The 27,358-nt window shown below is 39.9% G+C and overlaps 1 protein-coding gene across 5 annotated transcripts in view; it reads right to left on the minus strand.

Annotated features, from left to right (window-relative positions):
• Positions 1-27,358, minus strand: part of MYO1B (myosin IB) — a 193,420-nt gene that overhangs the window by 77,914 nt on the left and 88,148 nt on the right. For all 5 annotated transcript variants that reach the window (XM_075608349.1, XM_075608350.1, XM_075608352.1 and 2 more), the window contains 2 exons: positions 25,324-25,370; positions 24,635-24,698 (listed from right to left, as the gene is read on the minus strand). In XM_075608349.1, coding sequence (XP_075464464.1) covers positions 24,635-24,698; positions 25,324-25,370 — 111 coding nt within the window. The remainder of the gene's footprint in view (positions 1-24,634; positions 24,699-25,323; positions 25,371-27,358) is intronic.

The raw sequence follows: 27,358 nt of genomic DNA on the forward strand, positions 1-27,358 counted from the left end.
CAGTTCAATTCCTCCTTCTGAACGCTGTTACAAATATTGTGTGGTGCCCATCTTGCTATGCGCTCTAACCCATAGCAGTAACCACGATGATAGTCTCTTCGCAGTAGGTTTTTTTCTATCTATAAAAGATTTGGAGGGTAATTCTATATACTGTATAAGTAATTTGGAAAAAGCTGAGAAACCGCTTTCAAAGAAGTGGCGTGGGAACTTGATATTGAAAAAACCTTTCATATTTTATCAGATCATATAGCAAAAAATAGAAAATCAGATAGAAAATCTCCCACGCGTTTCGCCAAGTAGGGACACTTTCCCGATAGCGGATGCCCCAAATTTGCCAGTTTTCTTCAAGGACGCACTGTGAAAATTACTTTCTGGATGGTTAAACGACATTGGATACCCCAGGGTCCTCATAGGGTTAAGTATTAATTTACTCTCCTCATTAGGACCTGGATAGGTGTTTCTTGAACATTTATACAAGATCATGTTCCTGTTTTGAGTATGTCTCCGAGTCTGCATAGGACCAAACAAACACTTTTACCTTGTGCTCGACACACCGTTTTTTCTTGGGTAATTCTATATATTCCGAACCGGAATGGGGATTTTTGGCTAAAAATAGCACGAACAGCCACAACGGTATATACAGAATAAGGCCATGTGACGTTGTGAAGTTGTATTATGGGGGTGTGTTAACTTCAGTAGGGCCCCAATGTTGTTTTGTGGATGTTGAAGCAGAGACAAAAGGTATGCACATAAGTGTGAAGTTATACTCTGCATCAGCTTATATTGCATCATGCTCATTTTCAGGGACTGGGGGGCCCATACAAGTAGTATCATTTAATGCTATTGGAGCTAAAGACATCCACAAAAATCATTTGATGAAAGCAGTGTAAATATTTACATGATGTCCTATCCCTTAATCTTTCCTGCTTTAAATACATATACATCTTCCAAAGTATTTAATTTTGACAAAATTGTGAATAACAGTGCTTTTAATACTGGTGTGTTATCATGATGGGCAAATCAAAAACAGCATGTTTACCTATCACAGTATTTGCCACCTATTTACTCTACCTGGAGTTATCATATGTGGATGTTTTCTATACCTTTTAATATCTTTAAGCATGGATGAATACTAAATACCTGGACTAACATTCTGATTTTATTTCTTCACACAAGTATGTCTGTTTGAACTGAATCCTAAGCATGGATGAATACTAAATACCTGGACTAACATTCTGATTTTATTTCTTCACACAAGTATGTCTGTTTGAACTGAATCCTTCTATCAATGTAAACCCATTTGCAATTTATATCAAATTATTATCTCCTAGGCATGTCTGTGTGAACTGAATAGGCAAACCCCTCCCTTAATTATTAGTCAAGTGAATGTGTTTAGAGTATCATTTAATGTAGTATCATTTAATGCTATTGGAGCTAAAGACATCCACAAAAATCATTTGATGAAAGCAGTGTAAATATTTCCATAATGTCCTATCCCTTAATCTTTCCTGCTTTAAATACATATACATCTTCCAAAGTATTTAATTTTGACAAAATTGTGAATAACAGTGCTTTTAATACTGGTGTGTTATCATGATGGGCAAATCAAAAACAGCATGTTTACCTATCACAGTATTTGCCACCTATTTACTCTACCTGGAGTTATCATCTGTGGATGTTTTCTATACCTTTTAATATCTTTAAGCATGGATGAATACTAAATACCTGGACTAACATTCTGATTTTATTTCTTCACACAAGTATGTCTGTTTGAACTGAATCCTTCTATCAATGTAAACCCATTTGCAATTTATATCAAATTATTATCTCCTAGGCATGTCTGTGTGAACTGAATAGGCAAACCCCTCCCTTAATTATTAGTCAAGTGAATGTGTTTAGAGTATTTAAGTCTGTCTACCTTGGCTGTGCTAACATCTTAGTAGCATCTGAAGTGTCTGTGGAGTTAATACTGGAGTTAGAAGCGGAGGTGAAGAATACATGAAGATCTGGAATCTGCATCACAACAACTCTGCAACTGTGAGAACTTGACTTTCTACATGCTCTGATAATTTGTACTCTTCCTATCCTCCAATACCTGGGAAGTCTCTCTCCCTGCATCTCATTATGCCCTCCCTATTGCTTTTTCTGTTTACCGTTTCCTCACTCCTTCGTAAACGTTTCTGTTCTCTCCATCTTCCCCACTCCCCTCCTATTCACATTTCTTCATCTCTCCTCTCCTCCACCTATGTTTGTGCCCATACACTGCACCATTATTTATACACCTATAGCGCACTTTACCCCACCCCCTGGGAGATATGGCGGCTACCGTGTGTGTGGTGCGTTACCTGTGGCTCACAGGAGGGCAGAGCCTGGGGTGTGTCTCATCTATCTGGTGACAGCACCTCCACGGGATCCTACTATGTGGGATAACCCCGTTACAGGACCCCATGCAATAAAACACACACTGCCAAGAGTAACAGTTTTACTGTATGCAATAGAACAATCACAATGTATAATTCCACCAACTATGCCATGCACGGCCATACCCTCCAGTACCTTCCTGGATAGATAGTCCCCCAAAGTCCAGAGGGCCCTTGGCCACCAAACCACCCTGGTGTCCACAAGTAGCAATTCCCACCCAAGTGTGAGACAGCGCTGCCCCACTAGCATGTGTACAGTTGGTGCACTTGTACCTGCCAGGTGCTCGAAACCCGGTAAAGCAGACTGCAGACAAAGGCCGTATGGTGACACGCCGTCAGCGACGAGTCTGCCTCTGAGTTGGGTGGAGTCCAGCAGGAATGTCCCACAATTACAGTCTCTCTCAAGAGGGTAGTCTGAGCCAGTCCACAGCCGCGTCCTGGCTGTATACCTGAACTGATGGTGCCAAGCGTGGCAATGTCCCTGTCTAAGGGGGAAGTCCCTATCGCAACCACAAGCTATGTGGGAGTTGGGGCCTAGCTGGGGCTTAACGGGGGACTCTGGCCTAGTGCAGGGGCAAGGCACCCTGCACATACACACCCTACCCCTCTGATGTCCCAGCTCCAACTGGCGTGGTCCAAGTGCACAAATTGTATCTATATCTGTGGTGCAGGGAATCTCAAAGCGCTATTGGCTGCCGTGGTCATGTGCCTTCTATGGCCTTCTGGGGGATGTAGTCCCTGCGGAGCCCTTTCTTGTAATGGACACCGCTCGCATTGTTGCACATGCGCGAGTCTGTAATGGCCACCAGACTATATAGAGACACCGCTCATGCGCTGGGGTGGACTAAGATGGCCGCCGCAACTATCGGCCCATTGCGCATTACGTACTGCACATGCGCGCGCATTTTAAGATGGTGGCGCCCTATGTGGTAGGGCCTCTGCGGACCTCCGGCGACCCGATAGATTTAAACATTCAATTATTAAAGGTTTTAGACAGCCAGTGGATTCCATCATTTAGTTTGAATTAAGCACAGGACTGAAAAATTCTTACATAAATACCGTATTGTGAATGCGCATGGGTAGAGATCATGAATATGTGAAGAGAGAGGAGCACAGCCACCGCGCTGAAAAAATAGACAGGGCAACTATCACCCTGATAAAGTCCTATTGGATGAAAAGCGTTGGTGCGTTTCCTATATCTTCACTGCCAAACTGATTGTGCATTAAACACAATTTTACCGAATCTGGGGTTGCCTTATCTATTTTTTCAACGTGGTGGCTGTGCTCCTCAATCTTCACATATTCATGATCTCTACCCATGCGCCTTGCACGCCGTAGTGTTCGCCCTGTCCGGAATACCACTGTCAGGTAAAGGGAAATAGCCCCTCTGTATTTACCCCTACAGTGCTTGCTCTTTCATTTGTCAACCCTATGGGCACGTAATTTCATACCATGGGACCAATCTCTGTGGTAGCCAGGTGAGCACCACTAGGTCTCTAAGTCTCCCTTGGGTGGTTTCTGTTATTAGACAGTTGTCATGGACATTGGGACATCACTCTGAATTTATTGTACTTATTGTCATGATAGAGGGGGTTTGGCCCGGGATTAAAGGGGTTACACCCCATTTGGCCACCCCCTACTCTCACTTGGGAAGCAAGGGGTTAACTGGACTGAGGTCCAGTAATGTGTTTTTTGCCTTGCTTCAGTATCCAAATGTTTATTCCCCTGTATAACTGTAGTGTGTTATCCTGGTGTTTGCACTCACACATACACTAGGGTTGATGCGGGAGGGAAGGGGTAAATGTTAATTTAGTGATTTAGCCCTTTGTTCCCTTTTCCCGCCTTTTCAGGCTCCATTTTGCAGCCGTCCATAGGTCGCCATTGAGCCTCCATGCGTTCTAATGGCAGAAGTAGGTTTTGGACCTGTTTTTCAGCGACGACCAGCAGGTGGCGTCCGAGAGGAGGAGCGGCGGTTTCCCATTGTAAGTCAATGGGCTCATTGACTTCAATGGAGATTCCTCAACGCCGGCTTCGAGGAACAGGTTGGCAGCCATCCAAACCGCAGACCGCAAAAGCGGATACAATGTCTTTGAAAAGAGTTTAATCACTTCGGTCATGTTCAAATACAATTGGCGTGGGAATCTTAGGTTCTATGCCCATGGGAATAAAGTTCTTTTTGCCCCTAGCTCCTAGGAACCCCCACACACGATCCACACCGGGTCCAGGAATGAGAGACCCCCGTAAGGGGTCGAGCGGAGGTCCCATTGAATCTAATGGCGACGTGCGCTATGCATTGTCAATGGTGGCGCCGGCCATTGATTCCAATGGGGAAAAGCCGCATGGCGTAAAAACGACTAAGTGTAAAATGATGAAAAATGTAAGTCCATATCTCCGGTTCTGGAATGACCAGGGGGATGGGATTTGGGTGGCATGTAGCCCTGGTTCCGGCTTTAATGCACGACCCTTCCCAGCCCCCTCCGACCAACCAGACGGAGTATGGACGAATGTAAAGTTTGTTGTGTTTTTTCCATAGGCTTCAATGGCGGCGTTCCCCATTGAAAGCCTATGGCGGGAAATCCCATTGACGGCAACGGCGGAGCCCGCCATTCAACGCTATGGCGGCGGACCCCGTTAATTTCAATGGGGAAAGAGTGAAAAGCAGAGATTCATTTTTAAAGGGACGAATCCTGTATTTTAAAAATGTGTTAAAGTGCATTTCTGTATCTCCGGTTCTGGAGGTCACAGAGAGTTGAAATTTGGTCAATATGTAGGGTCACTGTAGGCTTTAATAACTGGAAGATTTCGACCCACTGGACCCACCAGACCGGAACTTATTAATATGTGAAAATATTGAAGTGTATATGGGGTTTTGGATCTGCTCTGAAAATGCAGACCCCATCTGCTATGCTAATAGGGCAGGGAGAGCATCCTGAAGAATTAGCATAGCCCTGTATTCCAAAGTGATCAAAAGTTAACTGCCCTGATTGTTTATACTAGGGCCGGGAACAAAAAGAGCTGAGTGTTTTTAAGTGTGGTACTTCACACTTACAAGGGAAGCCAAAATCTACTTCAAAGAGATTTTTCTAGCCAACTCGGCGCCTAGGGTTAAGAGTAAAGGTTGAAATGGTATATAAGTCAGAGTCACTCAAGCGTCTTCATGGTCTTCATTTTCTTCATGCATTGTCGTGATGTCCACATCTGAACCTGAATTATGGAAGAAATGGCCCATCCTGTACCCTGATGGCTTTCTTGTCCTAACCTTTAAGTGCTATATTTTGTCTGTTATTTGTACTATCTGTTGTGTTCACCTTCTTCAGGGAATAAATTATATTTTATCATATCTAAGCCTCGTTCAGTTCAACCCAGATATTTGGTGTTTATTATATCTTGTCATAAGTTACCGTGACACTTATTAATAGAGCATTTCATTTGTGAAGCACCATTCACCAAATCACCTGTAAAATACCGTATTGGCCTGAATATAGTGCTATGTTTTTTTCCCTAAAAATGTCCTTCCGAAAACTGTTCCCGTATTATATGCGCAGCCTAACACCTTTAATTTTTCATGTAGAACACCTTCAAAACTTTAGGGTTGTATTATGTGCGAGACCGTACTATATTCGGGCCAATACGGTATATGCATGCTTTGCATAACCCGTTATATTATATGTATGTAGCCTCTCTACATCCATGTTAGAGCGTCGAGTGTAAATTAACAAATTAAAATATGGGTATTATTCATACCAATTCTAAAAACTGAAAAATCCATTTTTTTTTACTGTGATCTGCTCTATTTTATATAATTGTGGCCATATTTAGGCAATTAAAAAGCAAAATATTAAGGCAGTTTGTATTTATTTTTGGATCCAGTAAGTGAAATAGTAATTTAACATATGCACACTTTACCAAGGGTCAAAATACAATATTCCCAGGTATAGATTTACATCGGTTGAGTTCATTAGAAAGACACAAAAGTGTTTGTTATTCATCTTTGAAAGTCTAAAAAGGTGGATTATTGTGAATCTTTGTTCCCTCCCAGTGATTATGAAATCAGAAAAGTGACACGTGCACTACAAGCTGGGACTCCTCAGGATACAACATTAAAATGTTAAGAATTAAAAAACAAATAATTTCACTGACCAGACATCAACTTCCTATTAATTTGATTTGGTCCTATGTGGGACAGCAGCATTAAGACCTGCATGCTATTGTATTATTGTATCTTTCAAAATGTGATATATTGAGCACTACATTTTTATAACAAAGAACCAGAGCTCCTAGCATTTTCAGTGCTTCAGGGCTGTATATTTCTTTGTTCAATGTTATTGACAGGTAGATTTAAAACCAAGCAGAAATTCAACACAGCTTATTAATATTTCACTTGCATACACGTAGATTATCTGTGTTCGCCTTTTATCGCAATCATCTAGCTTAATGATAATCCTACATGGTTTAAATCGAAGATCTTGTATTGTGTGAACGAGAGTTAATGAGGCTTCTAAAAATCGACAACATGACTAACATTACTTTGTTACAAATAAACAAGTCCACACAGAGTACAGCATCTTCTGCGTTGTTGAATCTAGCTCCAATTTATCTACTGTACAAGCAAAAAGAAATGAAGCTTCATGAAGAATCTTTAAAAATGCATTTAACGTATGAATTTGATTAAAAAATAAAATAAAAAGCAGTAAACATTTGCCATTCGGAAGCACAAAAAAATTGCAAACATTTAATAAGGCTTCTTCCATGATATTTTCATTTCTATCTTTAAACCTCCAAAGGTTAATTATTAGCATGTGGTGGCTTGTATACAGGATCACACGGTTGTGACCCCATAGGTTTAACGCAAACAGAAGAGAACCTTACTTTTCCATTCAGATCACTTTCACCACTCCAGGAGAGCAGTGAATGCAAATCTCCAGTACAAGACTAGCAAAATAGTGATGGCATTGAGTGGACATCTTCAGAGTCACCAGTGTGTCAGTCCTTATAACATTAAGTGGATGACATAATGGCACTCAAAGGGTTAACATGTTATCAATGCAAAGAAAAGTGCTTCATCATTGTTCGTTCGTCATTGTTCCAAACATAAATTATTAATAAGGAAAACGGTTAATCAAGTTAAGTACATAGTGTGTAGATTATTAGCTAGAGAGGTTTGTGACAACTCAGACCTGGCAGGTTTTTTATTTGGCAGGAACAAAAGGGGACTTTCAAGGAGCAATCACAAGCTTTCTCACACTGAGTAAATATTGCAGCAAAGTGCCTTGATATTTGTAAATATACGGAACATGGTCTACATTTCTCTCTCACTTAGTGGTTAAAGAATACTTGTGTAAATAAGTTCAAGCGAGTAGAAGTAATATCAAATTAATTTGTTGTAATGGAAACGCAAGACAAAGAGTTTGGGACGAAATGAGGGAGACCTCTTCAAGTTTCATGGAATGTAATTTTTATCTGGAAGAAAGTAGATTAATTATATCTGTGTGACTTAACAGAAGGATAATAGGCCTGTATTTCAAGAGTATATTAAAACCTCCATAACGACCTTAATATTGGCCCAAAAAGGTTTGTCCAATTTCTGGTGGCAAGGACATAATTAGTTTAAATGGCTCTAATTATTGTATTGTAGTGGTTCCCAAACCCAAATTAATACATGTTCTTACCTACTCATTAGACCAGTGGTTCTCAAACTTTTTCGGTTCAAGGCTCCCTAAGGCGATCAGGATTTTTCCACGGCGCCCAAAGTGAAAACAAAGTTGTATATACATACCTAACAGTTGGAGAGCGCAGTTGGTATGTCTCTCACACAGACTCTCTCTCTCTCACACACACTCACACACTCTCTCTCTCTCACACACTCACACACACTCTCTTTCTCTCACACACTCTCTCTTTCTCTCTCTCACACACTCTCTCTTTCTCTCTCTCACACACTCTCTCTTTCTCTCTCTCACACACTCTCTCTCTCACACTCTCTCTCTCACACTCTCTCTCTCACACTCTCTCTCTCACACTCTTTCTCTCACACACTCTCTCTCTCACACTCTTTCTCTCACCCACTCTCTCTCTCTCTCTTTCTCTCACCCACTCTCTCTCTCTCTTTCTCTCACCCACTCTCTCTCTTTCTCTCACCCACTCTCTCTCTTTCTCTCACCCACTCTCTCTCTTTCTCTCACCCACTCTCTTTCTCTCACCCACTCTCTTTCTCTCACCCACTCTCTTTCTCTCACCCACTCTCTTTCTCTCACCCACTCTCTTTCTCTCACCCACTCTCTTTCTCTCACCCACTCTCTTTCTCTCACCCACTCTCTTTCTCTCACCCACTCTCTTTCTCTCACCCACTCTCTTTCTCTCACCCACTCTCTTTCTCTCACCCACTCTCTTTCTCTCACCCACTCTTTCTCTCACACACTCTCTTTCTCTCACACACTCTCTTTCTCTCACACACTCTCTTTCTCTCACATACTCTCTTTCTCTCACACACTCTCTTTCTCTCACACACTCTCTTTCTCTCACACTCTCACACGGGAAATCAGAACTAGCAGCCCTTGTTCCCCGCTGCTGGCGGCCCTAATCGGGGCGCCCCTCTAGCCAAGCCACGATGCACAGTTTGGGAACCACTGCATTAGACTATTGCTAATAAAACGGTCTAACCCATCCCAAGCAGTATAGTGTCCTGGGATCGGGTGAGGGGAAACACTTCAGTTTGAGCAGAAAGCATGATTGGTATAGCTGACAATTAGTGTGATATCTTACAAAGTCAAGCTCCACAATGCTTTGCCGCTGTGGATGCAAAGCATTGTGATGAGTAACTTTGGAAGCTCCTGCTGTAATCTATAGCTATACAACTCATGGGAAGATGTAGTCACCTTACTAAGTACACAGATCCCACACAGGCTCAGGATCCACAATTACTAAAAAAAAAAAAAAAAAATTGAAGAACCCCTTGGCACCTCACGAACCCCTAGTGGCTCACAAACACCCTGTTAGGAATCATAATTGTATAGGATTCACTTTAACCCACTAAAGTCAATGGTTTTAATATGCATACAGGAAAAAAGGTGGGGGGGGGGACTGAGGGAGCAGGACAATTGTCCCTGGCCCAGCGATCGATTATTGAAATTCAGGCCCAACTTACACATCGAGCCACAAGGCCCTATCTCACCTTAGCTGTGGGGTCCTCTATTGCCAAACTTCCTGTCCCCCTCAACACAAGTACATACAGAAAGAGAGGGGTGGGGGCTCAAGGGCAGCCAAGACGGAAACTCTAGTCCTGGTGCCCGGGAACGCTGTCGGCAGCCCTATATGCATACTGGAGCTGCCTTTAAATCATGGATGTGGCTCATCAAAGGAGAGTTATCGAACAAGAATCACAAAGGTTTTGCTGCTAAATTATGCTAAGTGCTTGCATTTCATGTTGCTTCCAAACATGAACTCTGAACTAGCGCAGTATCGCTTGCATCAGTGAGTGATTTGAAGGTAAGAATTATTTACCAAGGCATTACAAAATTCAGTTTCTAATTGATAATTTCTCTTTATTTACGCAAATTAAGAATGCGAGCCACAATGGAAGCATTATTTTCCCCCTACCTGAAGAAAATATTGGCAGCTTCAAACATGGCCCAAAAATGACATGCCAAGGTCACAATTAACTCCATGAATCCAGAATTCAGACCTGCTTTGCCCACTCTAAAGTCTGATTCGCCACCAATATGTAAATATAGCACTGAATTATTTAAAACATTATCAAAATAAATAATAATATGGGAAACAATGTAAAACATGACATTTTTCAAAGCAATTAACTTGAACATACACACGAGTTTGGCAACTGCTGTTCGACCCGGCTTTCTACATTCTTTCATTAAATCACATGGAATAACTCCAAATAACTGAAAGTTTTGTTCTTTTCCAAATGTACAAGGTTAAAATGAGAACAGAGGTTAATTCAGCCACTGCTGCATTTATTTATTAGCACTACTGTTTGAAATCAGTACAATAATGTTCTCTTCTCAATGTAATTGCAAGCAGAGTGTGTCACGTTTATTTCCATTTAACTCAAATCTACATGAAACATTACAGTGAACATCAGTCGTTCTTTATAGAATAATAACGTTTCGTTTATTCCACTGGCTGAAATGTGATAGTAAGAGGGGGTACCACTAAATTTTCAGACAAATAAAAAATACCATTACTTTTTTTATACCCACATACTGTACTTGATACTATTCTATTGTTATATTTATTTGTAATGATATGGCGAATTATTTTAAGACTGCCTATCCTGTTTTGAAGTTAGTGTGGAATGGTTTAATAAATGTGGAACAATGACACTACTTTTTACTTCACAGGTTTCTTCCATTTCTCTACATTGCTAGAATTGTACAATACTGATATTACAAAGTTTTCTGAAACTTGTAATTGTACCATACACTAAAAATATCTAATGTGCCTTTAAGTGCAATGTGCTTTGGAAGAACAGTTAGGGGCCTATTGTAGTAGCTTCGATAACTAACTCATCAAGCTTTTTAAGCAGTTCCCGAACGATTTGGCCAGTTTGCTATTCAGAAAGCTTCGATAGCCTACCAAACTTGTTCGGGAAGTGCATCTTCCCGAGCGGTCTCGCTCCTGCTCAAACACACTGAGCAGGAGCTGAAAACAGCTCCAGATCGACATTTTGATCAAATCAAACTATTCTAGTAGCCCCAATAATCTTATTGAAGCTCTGAACTAGCAAGCTTATCACAGATCTCATCTTGCCACCTCAAGGGTGGCGAGTAGGACTTAGAAGGGAAAAAAAAGTATTTTTATTGCATCAAATTGATGCCGGGATTCTTCGGAGCTCATGCACATTAATACTAGCTCCGGAAACCCCTATCTTAAAACCAATGCAATAAAAATACATTTAACAGCAGCTTCATTACCTTAGTGGCTAACCGCTAAGGCAATGAAGGGGTTAAATACTAGTGCCCGTTTTTTTGTGGGTAGCGAAGGTGGGGAAGGTGGTATTTGGCCCGTGGTGGGTGTTTAGGCCTTGCAGAGGAGTTACGGGAGGAGTTAACCCCTTCATTATCTTAGCGGTTACTACCCGCGGGAGGCTAGCACCCCATAACGGGGGCCTGTAAGTGGGGAAGCAGGGGGTCACCAGGGCTGAAATCAACGCAGTTCAGCTCCGGAGACCCCCTGCTCCCGTACACTAGTATAAAAATGTAATTAAAAAAAACACTGTGATCGCCTGTGAGAGTTGTGCATTTTCCTACCTCGCGGTTTGAGACTTGTGGAAATGGTTTCAGATTCTTTCTGAATACCGTGATAACACAAATGACAAACCATTTGATTGGGTCATGCCAAACCGTTCGAGACGGCCGCAAAGTTATCAAAGCTTCTAGAATAGGCCCCATAATCTTTACAAAGGAAGATTTCAAAGGGGCACTGAAACTATGTGAAACCAATAAATGTGATTAATAAACACTAGGGATCTTAGAAGAACCAGACATTTATAGGAGAAATGTTCAAGGCTGTTTAGCAAATAGGCGAAAGAACTCGCTATTCATTGGAAAGGGCCTCCCAACTACACTAACATTAAAGCTGCCAAATAGGAGCAACAGTAGCATTTAATACTGCAGAAATACAACCTGGTCATGGAACAAAATGGACTGGCTAGAGTTGGTAGTTGGCTGAGGTATGTCAAATTTTAGAAACACTTGCGATTCTTCTTCAGGCTTCGAACCACTATAATCGCCCTGAATTTTACATCCCTACATTTTGCAGAATTGAAGATCTGTTCAATCGCTTTGTAAATTTTATAAGTTTTTAACCCAGGCTGTGCTAAAAATCTGTGTAATACGACAGACTTAAGTTTCTAGGGTTCCATGTTAAAATGGATAAGGCTGCGATTATAGTTGCCGCTGACTGCATGACGTCACGCGGGCCTGTTGCTCGCACGAAACGCACTGAGGCTGGAGGCGATGGAGACTGGTGCGGACGCGTCGCCAGGCTAGTTCCCCTCATTGGTGTTTTGTGGTTACTGTATTTTTTGCTGTGCAAAAAATATATATTAGCAGTTCAAAGATTGCAATGTACAGAGCAGAGTTATTTAATATATCATATATATAATATATATAATATATAGAAAATCATAATGTAATGCAGCAATTTGCCCAAAACAACATTGTTTTACCTTATAAAATTATTTGAGGGTCCTCGAACTGTAACTGCCTTATAACTTGGCCCTGTTCACATAAAGTTTAGAACTGCTGAAACATTAATTTAGGTTTGAGTGTCTCCAATGGAAGGTGTATCAATGATATTTGTTACTGTGCCTTTTGCAGTTAGACTTTCAACCTTACATTTTAAGTTGGTAAATCCATTATAAAGTATGAAACAATTATCAGAAGCAGTCACATCGGTGAGTACTTTCACATCCCATGCAAGTCCAATTTATGTTACCAAGTTAGACAGCGGCTTTAAATAGATTGATCATTTTGGTATTGTATAGTTGCTGTGTCAGAAGGGTTACCATCTGGGTTTTTAAGAGTTTCCTCCCCCAATAAACTGCGTTGGTGCCTTATGGCACTGTCAGACAGAAACCACCATAGACTTAATGCCCCAATGAACACTATCACAGATTAATGAATAACCCCCATAATGTTTATTTCCTTGTTCAAAAACATCCTGAGAAAGTTACCCGGTTAGTAATTACCTTGGTATTTTAATGCCTACTGCGTAACATTTGTGGTTAATTTTTAACCAGATATCTGCTCACCTTAAAAATGATGCATAAGTCCTTGAATTCATCATCTCTAACTATTTCCGGTTTCTTATGTTAGAAGAGGGGTTCGTTATAAAGGAGCCTGTTGACCGAGTGATGCTATATTATGACAGTATCACTTTTAACTCCTACAGTGCCCTAATGACATTCACGGATCACAAGGGCCGGCACACCCATTGCTCTAGTGACATTCAGTGAACACCATGGCACAACGTATATAGCGCTTACAGTGTACATAGATTTTTGCAAGCACAAGTCCCTGTCACAGAGCTTACTATCTAATGATTGTGCCTGAGGCACAGGGAGATAAAGGGACTTGCCAAAGGTCACAAGGAGCGGACACAGGAATTTGAATCACGCCCCTGCTTCAAAGTCAGAGTCATGGTTTTCAGAGTCAGTGCCTTGACTCACTGAGCCACATCTTCAGCCCTCAAATCATTCCAAAAGGTTGCAATGCTCGTCATTCTTCAGCTATTTTTCGATTATACTTTTATTTCTAACAGTCCTTTTAATGGGAACACAAAACCCGGACTTTATCATTATGCTGATTTTAGTATGTTAAAATCTGTTCAAGGGTTTTAGCTCTGTCCAGCCCTAGCTTAGCCAAACTACCAACAGAAGACTTCCTGTTCTCACCTGATCATAGAGAGACCCCCACCCCACCGGCAAAGACCTGGGCCTTTTATTTGACATTATTGTAAATACACTGCCACCTATTGACCTGATGTAACATATCCCAGCATTCGCACATTCTTCTGTACATAGATAACCATCACAAACACTCCTATTTATAGAACTCTACACCAGTCCCATCTAGTCTCCAAAACTCATCTCCTACATGGATTAAAAATAATGTATGCACAGCCTTTCAAAGTTACAAAGCTGTAGAGGTTAAACTGAACACTTATATGAGGAGGTTATTAAATGTCAGCAAAGTTAATGTACAAAATACAATTTACTGGTTGCTTAAGTATTCAGCTCCTTAAGTCAGTACTTGGTAGAAGCCCCTTTTGCAGCAATTACGGCTATGAGCCTTTTTGGATAGGTCTCTACTAGCTTTGCATAGTAGAATAGTGACATTTTTGTCCATTCATCACAGAAAAAAATTGATCCATTTCTGGTAAGTTTGTTGGGAGCTTGTCGATGGTCTGCAATATTCAAGTCTCGCCAAACATTTGCGATTGGATTCAAGTCAGAACTTTGACTGGGCTACTCAATTTTTCCATAATTAATTATCTTCTTGTTCAACCACTCCAGTGTGGCTTTGGCTTTCTGGCTTTTCTGGTCATTGTCCTACTGAAATGTGAATTTCCTTCCCAGTTTCCGTCTTGGCTGACTCAAACAGGTTTTCCTCAAGGATTCGCCTAAGCTTTGCACATCCATTCCCCCCTTTATCATGACAAACTTCCCAGTCCCTGTTGAAGAGAAGCCATGACTTCGGATGACCAGATGTCCCGGTTTAGCTGGGATAGTCATCCCATTTTGAAAGGAACAGTCTCAAAATATTTCAAATATCCCGGTTTTACCGGGAGCAGAGATGAGCAGGGTCTGTGCAGCGCAATTACTAGTGTAAGAGAGTAAGAGTTTGTGTGTTTGCACACGCACGCGGGGGTAGGTGTGCGGACGCGGGGTTAGGTGTGCGTCTAAGGGTGTGTGTGTGTTTGTGTGTGTGAGGGAGAGGGGGACAGGGAGAGTGAGTAAGAGAGGAGAGGAAAAAGAGGGGAGAAGGGGGAGGGAAAGAGGGGAGTAGGGGGAAGAAAAGAGAGGGGAGACAAAAGGGGAGGGGAGACAAGAGAGAGGGGAGACAAAAGGGGAGGGGAGACAAAGGGGAGGGGAGACAAAGGGGAGGGGAGACAAAGGGGAGGGGAGACAAAGGGGAGGGGAGACAAAGGGGAGGGGAGACAAAAGGGGAGGGGAGACAAAAGGGGAGGGGAGGGAGAGAAACAATCAATAATACAGCATCATTGGGGTCACTCAGACAAATACCATTATAATATTTATTTTGAAGTGATTTCATTTGTTTTAGAAATCTTTTTTTTAATGTGTTCTGGTCTTTACTTTTGGAAATCTGGTCTCCCTAACATGACTTGACTTAAAGATTTCAGTGTATCGACGATCCCCAACAAACTTATCAGAACTGGATCAATGTTTCTGTGAATAATGGGCAACAATGTCACCATCCTACTGTGTAAAACTAGTAGAGACCTATCCAAAAAGACTCGGCAGGCGTTGCTGCAAAAGAGGCTTCTGTCAAGTACTGACTTAGGCTACGCTTATAATGCCGACGACGGCAACTTGACGGTCGCTGGAGAATCAAATAAAGATGACTTACAGCGATCACGACCAATCCGTCGCGTCGCGCTTACTATAAGCGCACGCGACGTCGGCAATGCATTTGTTTTGCCACGACTTTGCGTCGCTGTCGCTATAAGCGCAGCCTTAAGGGGCAACCAGTACATTTTCTTTCTGTACATTTCCTTTGCTGATACTTAACCTCCTCATATAACAGTTATGAGTTTAACCACTACAGCTTTGTATAAAAAAAAGTTAGTTTGAAAAACGGTGTATACAGTACATTATTTGTAATTCAACAACATGTTACATTGGCAGGAAGCGAATACATCTGCAAACGTCCATGTGCGTGTTCTTTAAAACAAAACAAAAAAACATTTAAACATTTCCATGGTGAGCAAATGGTTTTATTTTTGGGGCTGGCTGGGCTTTCCTTCTTTAACTAATATTTTGTAGCAAGACGTAAATCCAATTTTAAATGAGTAAAACAGATGAACATATGCAGCTTAGAGGCTTGAATCCAGTGTTCCTGTGACAAGAGATACATAATCCTTTTTCACAAGATGGAAATAAGTAGTTCAGTTAATTTAAGGGTGATCAAATCTTTCGAAGGAAGCCAATTACACCGATGAACTATTTTTATTTTTTTTTGACCCGCTATGTTGAATTACCCCTTTAAATGATGAGAAAATGTTTCTAGCTTCTGGTTCTGACCTTGTTCTATTGGTAAAAGGTTCCCAGCCCTTGAAGATCTCTATGCTGACAACTGCCTGTTTCTGACAGTGAAGCTAACGGAACCAGTCATGTCCGTGGTAAACAGAAAAATTCAGCTGACTAAAGAAGAATTATCTGGATGGAAAAGCACAAATTGTCTGGATATGTAACTAGCCACTAAAGAACATTAACAAGTGCTTTCATTATACAGTGAGCAAAGGCAGCATTAGAAAAGAAAGCATAAAGTGTTTAACCCTTATGCTGCCAAAAGGGTCAGCAATTCATTGGGTACACTTGGAATTTTGAAAGCACTGTAAACTATAATTTTATTTATGAAAAACACTAATGTCGGTCCACTAAAGGGTATCGCACAACCCACATCGAACCGTTTTATTCTCCAGGACCAATACGGCTACTAGAAATTGTAACTTCATTGAATGAAGGAAAGATCAGTGCAATTTAAAATCAAATGGATTTGGTCTTAGTTGTAAGGCAGCATTAAGGTGGGTGTCCAGCAATTTTTGACTCCCTTCCTTCTTAAAAAAAAAAAAAAAAGAGCAATCCAAGCAATATCCTACATGCGTGTTTATTGTGTGTAAATAAACCAGTTCTGTACTATTAGATAATACTTACTATCTTTAAAATAAAACTATTCAACTCTTAAAGCCATTTTTAATGAGTTTTAATATACTGATAACTTTAATTTCTATAGAAGATTTTGAACACTTTCCCTGCAGTGCAAGATTTTTGTAACATTTCCTGTTTGTGATAATTTGTGGACAATATTCCTAGTTTGAGCTGCAAACTGTAACAATAGTTAAATGTTACCTTTGTAATATCAGGGTACATTGTAGCTGCCGAGTTACAATGACTGAAGGATTGACCAAAAACTGAAAGGCAGCCATTTAGTGAACCCTAGGAAAAAGGATTTTGCTGATCGATCACAGGAGAACAAATCGATTTGCAGCTTAGGTAGTTTTCAATAAAGCTAATCAAAGGTCACCTATATTAAAACTTATTTTTTTTATTTTAAACTGCTTGGATTGCCTCTTTAATTTGGATGTTTCTGTTGAGGTAAAGTAAACTTCCACACTGAATTCCACTTATAAATAAAAAGCAATTTGTCTGACTACAAAAAATGACGTGTGCAAAATAGAATTAGATTACCATATAACCAAATGAACCAGTAACAGTAAATATATACATGAAAGTATCTATGTATGTATGTATATACTTGGGGAGTGCTGCCACGGAAAGAGAATTGACCACATATCTATGGGAAACTATTTTTTTTTTTTTTTAAACTGCACTACTTTCCAATTTGGCTTGTAATAATCTATTAGTGAAATTATAAAAAAAAAATATCCCAAGTGTATAACAAATCATTTAGTTGCATCTTTTCATGAAAAAATTATTTGCGCCCGCTGCCCACATCAAGGTAAAACTATGTTAGCATCCAGGTACCTCCACTAAAAGGTCATATTCCTCATTGTCCTGTGTACTACACATTTCCCAATATTACAAGAAAATGTACAGTATCTAGCAAGGACAAACCAAGAGAACAGGTGAAATCTGTGTATTGGTCAGATTAATTTATTTTTTAAAGGTCTCCATTTTGTATTCCTCTTTATAATCAGGAATGCATAATAATAATAAAAATAAATAATAAAAGTAATAATAATAGTAATTCTATCTATACAGGATATATTCACTTAATAAGATTTAGCTACATTAAACAGGTCGTTACACTGTATTGGAAATGTAATCAAAACAGATTTCTACCATATTTGCTGGAATGTCTATTTTTAATATTGCCCCGACGTTAATTTATATTTACATTTCTGACATTCCAATTTGATAGATTTTACTAAAATCATTTGTTAATGCATGCTATTAGAGATGCAGATTTGGATCCGCAGCGGATCGTCCGGTTCCTTTGGTCAACGGATCAATCTCAGAATGGACAATTTGCATTTTGCAGATTTATTATTATTACCAAGACACTCCGCGGATTCCGCAATCCGTTGGCGGATTCTTAAGAATCGGATTGGATTCTTAAGAATCAGTCAATATATTGTATCCAATGGCGGATTTTGATGAATCCACGCAAATTAAAAACCAACCAAATCTGTCCACGTATTTTACATTGTGAAATGGATTTTGGGGAGAAAATGTGAGAAAATTCAGGAAACGGATTGGGTGGAATGGCCCATCTCTACATCCTATATTAAATGTTGTTTAATGTCATATGGCCCTATTTATACTTTGTAATCATCAATACAAATATATATTAAAAGAGGTCCATCAGCTATGAAACAAACTATCAATGTTATTAGTTCAATTTGGTCCTGTAGGATACTGTACCTTTTCATTTAAATGATTGCAGGGAATGTAATCCATCTGCCACTGATAGTATATAGGGTGTTGGTGTATAGAATACTCTGTTTCATTAGGTTGAGTCCCCGCTGGCGCTGACCGCACTCATGCTTGAGTGGTGACATCACCAACTCTTCAAACATGAGCGTTCTTCTGTCCTGCACTAATTTTAGAGCAGGGGGGGGCGGGGTATGAGCCGTGGCTATGAAGGGAGAGGGCGTGTCATTGGCTGGATCGGGCTGTGTGTGTGTTTCCGCTCACCCCACACCCCTCCCCTTTGCATAGTTGCACCTTGTGTTTCCCTGTGGGTTTGTCACTTTATCCTATTACAGTTTTCTTGGGGTTTTTTTTTTTTTTTCACACCAGTTTTACTCACATTACACCCCCTGCTCAGAAATTGCAATTAGGAGAAATCACTTGCTATTGTAACAGCAATCTTGGCATGCTTTTTGTTAAGTCTGCAAATATTACTCTGAGTAGTAAATGCCATAGCTCTCAACTTCCCCACACCCCTTCACCTCTCTCCCCCCATTGGTCAAAGAAGGGTCATGTGACTCTGTTCTGAGCCCCGAAGTCAAACTCCCTAGTCTTCCAAAGCACCATGCTAAGGCCTCGGCCTGAGTGGCGCTGGGCGGGCGAGCGCGCTAACACTGGCCACGATGAAACACATTGCGCAATGTGTGTGACCACCATGAGCAAGTGCCTGAGCATGCGCAGTGCTTAGCTGCTTGTTAAGCTAAAGTCTAAAGTCGTGAGTGGAGTACCTCAGGGATCGTTACTTGGACTCCTGCTTTTTAACTTGTTTATTAATGACCTTGAGGTTGGCATCGAGAGCAAAGTCTCCATCTTTGCTGATGATACTAAATTGTGTAAGGTAATAGAATCAGAACAGTATGTAATTTCTCTTCAGAAGGACTTGGAGAGACTGAAAATGTGGGCAGGTAAATGGCAGATGAGGTTTAATACAGATAAATGTAAGGTTATGCATTTGGGATGCAAGAATAAAAAGGCGACTTACAAATTAAATGGGGATAAATTGGGGGAATCCTTGATGGAGAAGGATTTTGGAGGGCTCGTATACAGCAGGCTTAGCAATAGTGCCCAAAGTCATGCAGTAGCTGCAAAGGCAAACAAGATCTTATCTTGCATAAAAAGGATGGAAGAGAAGTAAACATTATTATGCCCCTTTACAAAGCATTAGTAAGACCACATCTTGAATATGGAGTACAATATTGGGCACCAATCCTAAGAAAAGACATTATGGAACTAGAGAGCGTGCAGAGAAGAGCCACCAAATTAATAAATGGGATGGACAATCTAACTTATGAGGAGAGGCTAGCTAAATTAGAATTATTTACATTCGAAAAGAGGCGTCTAAGAGGGGATATGATAACTATATACAAAAATATTCAGGGACAAAACAAGGAGCTTTCAAAAGAATTATTCATCCCACGGGCAGTACAAAGGACTCGGGGGCATCCCTTAAGTTTGGAGGAAAGGAGATTTCACCAGCAACAAAGGAAAGGGTTCTTTACAGTAAGGGCAGTTAAAATGTGGAATTCATTACCCATGGGGACTGTGATGGCAGATACAATAGATTTGTTCAAAAAAAGGTTGGACATCTTTATAGAAAGGAAAGGTGTACAGGGATATACCAAATAAGTAAACATGGGAAGGATGTTGATCCAGGGATTAATCCGATTGCCAATTCTTGGAGTCAAGAAGGAATGTATTTTTCCTCTTAATGGGGTTTTTTGTTTGCCTTCCTCTGGATCAATAAGTAAGTATACATATAGGATAAAGAATCTTGTCTAAATTTAGCATAGGTTGAACTTGATGGACGTACGTCTTTTTTCAACCTTATCTACTATGTAACTATATAGGAAAATGAAGGAAGTGGCATTAATGGAGACACAAACTGTGTATTATACCAATAACCAATCTAATGGCAGAGGGCAGCAGAGATCTAATTATAACAGACAAGGGAGATATAATAATTCAAGAGGGAGAGGAGACAGAAATTGGGACCAAGCGCCAAAAAATAATGACCCAAAAAGGTATGTTACAATTGCAGGAAGCCAAGACATTTTGCCAGAGAATACAGAGCCCCCAGAAATTACAATGACCAGTCAGATCAAGGCTTTAACCAAACTATACTAAATCAACAATGACTGACAGGTTATCCTTCTATCCCTGTTGATGATGTGGGACCTTTTATTACATGTAATGTGGGAGGGAAGACCATTTTAAACTATCAACCTCCCATGGGGTGGGAAATAAAAATCCTGCATCCAATTACTTGCCCACTGGCAGTCCAGATAGGTCCTCTTACAGCAGAACACATGTTTCTAATGAGCCCCACATACCCTGTAAAACTTTTGGGGAAAGATATATTATGTAAATTAGGCTGCATAATTTAATGTACCCCAGATGGAATGTATCTTGATGTGCCCTTCCAAAACCGGGATCAGACAGAGGCCACCATACATCTATAAGATTGGGATATGGAATTAGACCCCGTTGTTATGGTATTAATTGACCAGTTAGAGACTGAACTCAACAGTTTACCCTCCACTTTGTGGGCATCAGATTCTACGGATGTAGGATTGATCCTTTCAGCAACTCCAGTCGTAACATTTAAAACCTAATACTAATCTTTCCAGGGTATCGCAATACCCCCTAAGTAAGGAATCCCAGGAAGGTATACGGCCCATTATAGAAGGATTACTAAAGGGGGGAATAAGAATTCCTACTATTGGCCCCTGTAATATACCAATTTTACCTGTTAAAAAACCATCAGCACTAGGAAAATTGTCCTATAGATTTGTATAGGATTTACATGCTATTAACTATATCGTAATGCCAATTTTTCCTGAAGTACCAAATTCAGCAACAATTTTATCCTTTCTACCTCAGCAGCTACTTATTTTACTGTAATTAACAAATGCTTTATAAATGTCTATATAGCCATCTGATTACTCATTCTCTGTTCCTATTTATCTATTACAGTTTTACAAAGATGCATCTCAGAAGGAAAAAGATGCCTGGCTCCATTTTGAGCTATTGTATCAGCGACTGATGAATGGACAGGTCCACAAGGTTTACCTGTCCTCCCATCAGCACTTTTACCTTATATTGTTCGCATGACACATGGAATGTCCCATGATGAAAAAAAAGGGATTATGACATTTAATATACAGATGTTTTTTTCAGAATTACCTAAATGTCTACATTATCACTATGTATTGGTGATACTTTGTACCTTTTCAGGTTGTGTAGAAACTTACCCATGTGCTAAAGCAGATACACACATGGTTTGGAAACAATTATTGCAGGAATTGTTTCCCCTGATATGGATTACCCCATCATATGTACTCTAATAGGGGTACCCATTTCACGGGACAGTTGGTACAGGATATAACCAAGGCTTTGGGTATACCATATCATTTGCATTGCTCACATCACAAAAGAATTATTAATAACGTATCAGGTAATCCAGGATGGGACAATAAATAAATATTGTATGTCACTAATAAAAACTTTGCAGTCTATCCATACACTGGTCAAAGCTGTAAAGCCAACCAAAGAATCTTCTAAGACCCATCGTCTGGAAGCTGGAGATTGGATCCTTGTAAAGAATTTGTAAAAGTAACAGCACTGCAGCTAAAGTGGAGGGGCCCCTATCAGATCTTGTTGACCACAAACACTGCAGTAAAAGTTGTTGAAGTTACTTCATGGATCCACGTAACATATTGCAGCACCAAGCATAAAGAACTAAGAACTAAGTATTATTTGTCTTCGATACCACAAGGTACCATGATACCCCGCATATATACTGTACAACTGTGCTCAATATTATTAAATTACCAGTTGAGCAACAGAAAGACTGGCGAATATAACCCGCTTATTACAGGAGTTGTATGTGCTTTCGGTGCCATTATATTAATTATTCTGTGTGTCTATACTAGATGTTTTACTATAATAAGATCATATGTTTATTATAAATAATAAAAAAAATAAAGAATAATATATAATAATTATTATTATTAAGTAATAATTATTTATTAGTAATTAATAATTATTAATTAAGTATTATAAATAAACTTAACATGGGCACAGCCACACAGCCCTATGAAGTGAGGAGAGAGATCTAGAATGGCAAAATGGAGGTTTTCAAATCAGGAGCCATGCTTAGACCGCGTTATAAGCGGATTTGCGTTGTAGCGGATTGCGCTATAACAGGGTTGAGCTATAATTTGCTATTTATGTATTACCAGCATTATTGGTATTTTTTCTATTCTCTGCGTCACCCATGTATTATTGCTGATGTAGCAAAGTAACACCCATATTTTATGTATACAAGCTCTGTTCTGAAATTATCAAACTAGAGTTATTTATTTTTGATCACTTGTATTTGTACTTGTAAGCAATAAATCTGCTTTTCTTGAACCAATATTATTATTATTTTATTTCTCAATATTACAATCCTTTTATTTTGAGAAACTGTCCTGCATTTTTTTCTAATTGTATGTTTTGTAATCCTTTATATATTAAAACATTTAATAAGTGATGCTTTGGTCTCTGAATGAACCGATTGCGCGCTCTGGAGAGAGTATTTACATTTCCGGACACATTTTTGCTACAACATATTTGTGTGTGTTCAGTGCAGTTTTTCTATAATAAACAGGGTCCTGGGACCATAGCAAATATTAATTTTACATATTTTATTTGCATAACTATCTCGGGTGGTTGAAGTGTATAGATATGATTGCAATTGAATAAGGGGTTAATATTAACTCATTGGAGGTACCTTTGCGGAGGAGAAAGGTGAGTTGGCTAGAGTCACTTGTGTACTGTTCGTGACAGGTGGTATATGGGGATGGATTTAGGGGAGATATTATTCATTTAAGGGACCATAGCAGAGGTGAAAAGTGTGGCAGCCTGTGAGCTGTGTATTAACCCTTGTCCAGTAGGGGAGATATTGTCCATTTGAGGGACCATTGTGGAGGTGAAAAGTAGGACCGCTTGTGAGTGGAGTATTAACCTTTGTCCTGTATGCAGGTCACGTGCTCCCAGGTGTGGCATATGTGACACACGCATGAGTTTTTCTGTGCATTTCTTTCTACAGTTTCACAGCGTTTTAACCATGCTGTACCCAACATGAACTTATTGTGTTTAGGATTTACAGCTGTAACCATAGCATGCAACCAGCTATCCCACAACTAATCTAAAATCAGTAATTGAATAGTTAAGGTACTAGGGGGTACTTTTCTTTATAAGAACTCAGTGTAACACTACTTTATAGTTTTAAAAACAAATAAGCTGCAAGTATTTAAAGGAATAAATTAAAGTGTTTACAAGAGGCTCTGTGTGACTTAAGATATTGTATAATCCTTAAAGGAAGGTCCAAAGCTTACGTGGTTTAGAAGACTTTGAAACTACAAAACTCCTACATCTGAGACCAGATGCAAGTATAATGTGTCTGAATAATAATAACAATAATAACAACCTTATTTCATATAGCACCTTTCTCCCGATGGGACAAACCACTTCACAATTACAGTATAGTGCACAGTATGCAACACATACAGCACATAGGAATTCAACAGACACAGTCCCTGCCCAGATGACAATCTATATTTTTGGTGCCTGAGGCACAGGGAGATAAAGTAATTTGCCCAAAATCACAAGGAGCTGGCACCGGAAAATGAACCAAGTTCCTCTGTTTAACCTCAGTGCCATTGTTTATAGAGTCAGTGTCTCTACTTACTGAGTCAGGGAGGGCGGGGGCATTAAAGGACCGTCAGCAAGATACATAGCACAGCACCACAGACAGACAAAATAACATAGCAATTTATGTTCTTGGAAAGATACTGTAGATGTTTTTGAGCTACAGTATTTTCCCCAAAACTAGAGCACACACAAATGAACCAGTACTAACTGGAAAAAAAGCCACATGCTCCAGATTTGTTATTTTTAAGTCTTAATTGTAATACAACCGCAAAGTATTTTTTTCTTAAGTATGACATTAATATATTTAAAACATTATACTCACAGTTGCTTATAACTCCGCCAAGAGGGTCGCCCTTAAAATCAAATTCAATATCCATATATTTTCCCTATTGAAATGGAATATAAAAGATGTTAGTACTGGTTAAAATAAAATTTCCATTAAGTATGGCACTGTGTTTGTCTTTAATGCTTTTAACATGCAGTCAGAACATACATGTATTTGTGAGCATGTGTACGGTATACACGTCCATATTTGTATTTGGTGCATATACAGCTGCAACTGCTGGTTATAGACTGCTTGCCTTGAGAATTCTGCACTAAAACCCATCCCACGCTGAGAGATTCCTGCAGCCAGACTAATGGCCCATCAAATTAACATAGCAGGGGGCCCTGTATTTGAATGGGACTCACGCTGTGTGAATACTTCCCGGCTGCGAGTCCCATTCAAAACGCAGGGAACCCCGCTGATACTGCGAGATGGTCACAGATTTTCCATGGCAAGCACTTTAAAACCAGCAGTTGCATCTGTACATATATACTGTACATACATAGGTATCAATGTGTGTGTTGATCTGGCGAGGGCTATAGCCGATACTCCCAGATGCACAGATTTGAACAGGGAGGGAGAATAGGAGAGCCTAAGCAAGAGAAATTAAGCGAGATGAGACCACGAGCAGGTAAGAAATTGAGAGTGTATTGTAGGTTGAACTTGTTCTGCAAGGACATACTTACAAATCTGGAGGAGTTGTCATTCCTTACTGTTTTTGCATTGCCAAAAGCTGTGATAATTAAGCAAAAAAAAAAATACATTTAATACAGACAATCTCCAAGAACATGCATAGAGATAGATATTCGTCCTAGATTCACTCAGCAATCCACATTTCTTGCAAAACTAGTTAAAAGTGCAGTTCCACATAAAAAGTAAACTAAAAGGCAGTTAATGGGTTCAACATGATGTTGCGACGTTCATGAGGCTAACATGAAGGCTATATTGATTTCCCGAAATGAAAAGGAAAAAAAAAAAATCCCTGGCAAATATACATGCTAAAGTCTCTAGGAGAGCGGGATTCTCAAATATCTTGGTTCAGCTCCTAAAAACCTCCTGGTATATAAAGTACTGTGTGTGAATATAATTAAAGTCTATGTTTATGAGGATGGGTTCCTGGATTAACCTCCCTGATGTATTGTGCTATAACTGGTAGCCCTAACACTATACCCGGTATGGCATTAGGGCTACATACAATTTTTTTGTTTGTTTTGGGGTCTACTTGCAGCTCTTGTACAGCTACAGTAGTGATGAAAATGGAAAAGCTGGATTTCTTCTTCTGTTCGTTGCACGGGAGGCTCATATCATCACATAGAATTATGCATAACTTCTTTACGATCTACAGTATATCCGGTTTAAACTGTGCCAGAGAGGACAAGAACATTGTATGACAAAACGGAATATATATGTGAAGACAAACAGGCAACAGGAAGAATGTCCCAACCCCAAGGGGCTTACAATCTACAAGGGAAGTGGAGACACAAGGGATAGTGTGTGTGAGTATGCAGTTCTAGGAAGAAAGCAAAATAAATATGTGTCATGTGACCCTCCTCTTCCTCTGCGCTCGAAAGTCTATGGCAGGGAGAGGAGAGAGGAGCCGCAGAGAGAAATGCAGATGCTGCTAAATTTACGCGATCCCTGTTATAACGCAGTCTCATTCTGTAGACCCAGAAGACAGGGTTCAGGGATATATATATATATGTGTGTGTGCATATATATATGCAAATATAACTGTATGCTCATCTGCATGTCTTAGGCAGGTCTGCAACCCCGCCTTTCCCCATTATCACCCAGCATACAGCACTTCCACTGCAGCAAGGGATTCTGGGAAATGACATGCAAATGAGCACACAGTGTCACTTTTTGCCTCAATAACCATTTTTAACATGGTTCCCTATAGGCTGTGGAAGTGCTGTATGCTGGGTGATAATGGGGAAAGGCGGGGTTGCAGACCTGCCTAAGACATGCAGATGAGCATACAGTTATATTTGCATATTTGCTTTCCTGTGGAGGGTTTTTGTCACTTTTTTTACTCACCATAACTTAATTCAGTATTATGGTTTAGCCTATCCCATAGCCTCTCTTGCATTCCCACTAAAATCAACCCCACACTGATGAGACCCATCAAGGTCGAAACGGCTGTCTGTGGGTGGTTTTCTGGGTATGCACCTTAACCCTGGCTGTGCTCAAAGCTGTGACCATGCAGCAAGCTTAAGTCTATAGGGAACCATGTTAAAAATGGTTATTGAGGCAAAAAGTGACACTGTGTGCTCATTTGCATGTCATTTCCCAGAATCCCTTGCTGCAGTGGAAGTGCTGTATGCTGGGTGATAATGGGGAAAGGCGGGGTTGCAGACCTGCCTAAGACATGCAGATGAGCATACAGTTATATTTGCATATTTGCCTTCCTGTGGAGGGTTTTTGTCACTTTTTTTACTCACCATAACTTAACTCAGTTTTTATATATATATATATATATATATATATATATATATATATATATATATATATATATATATATATATATATGTTAGTCCAGTTGCGACAGTGCAGAATAAATGAGCATTTCAGTATTAGTTGATACCTTTTTTTATTTGGACTAATTGATATTATAGGACAAGCTTTCGAGAGTGTTCATTTCTTCCTCAGGTCAGCAATACTGATTTACAAAGGATTCTATGGCTAAAACAGATTAGGAAAGGAGAAAAAACAGAGATGTAG

This window comes from Ascaphus truei, chromosome 7 (genome assembly GCF_040206685.1).
Source record: "Ascaphus truei isolate aAscTru1 chromosome 7, aAscTru1.hap1, whole genome shotgun sequence".
Taxonomy (NCBI): domain Eukaryota; kingdom Metazoa; phylum Chordata; class Amphibia; order Anura; family Ascaphidae; genus Ascaphus; species Ascaphus truei.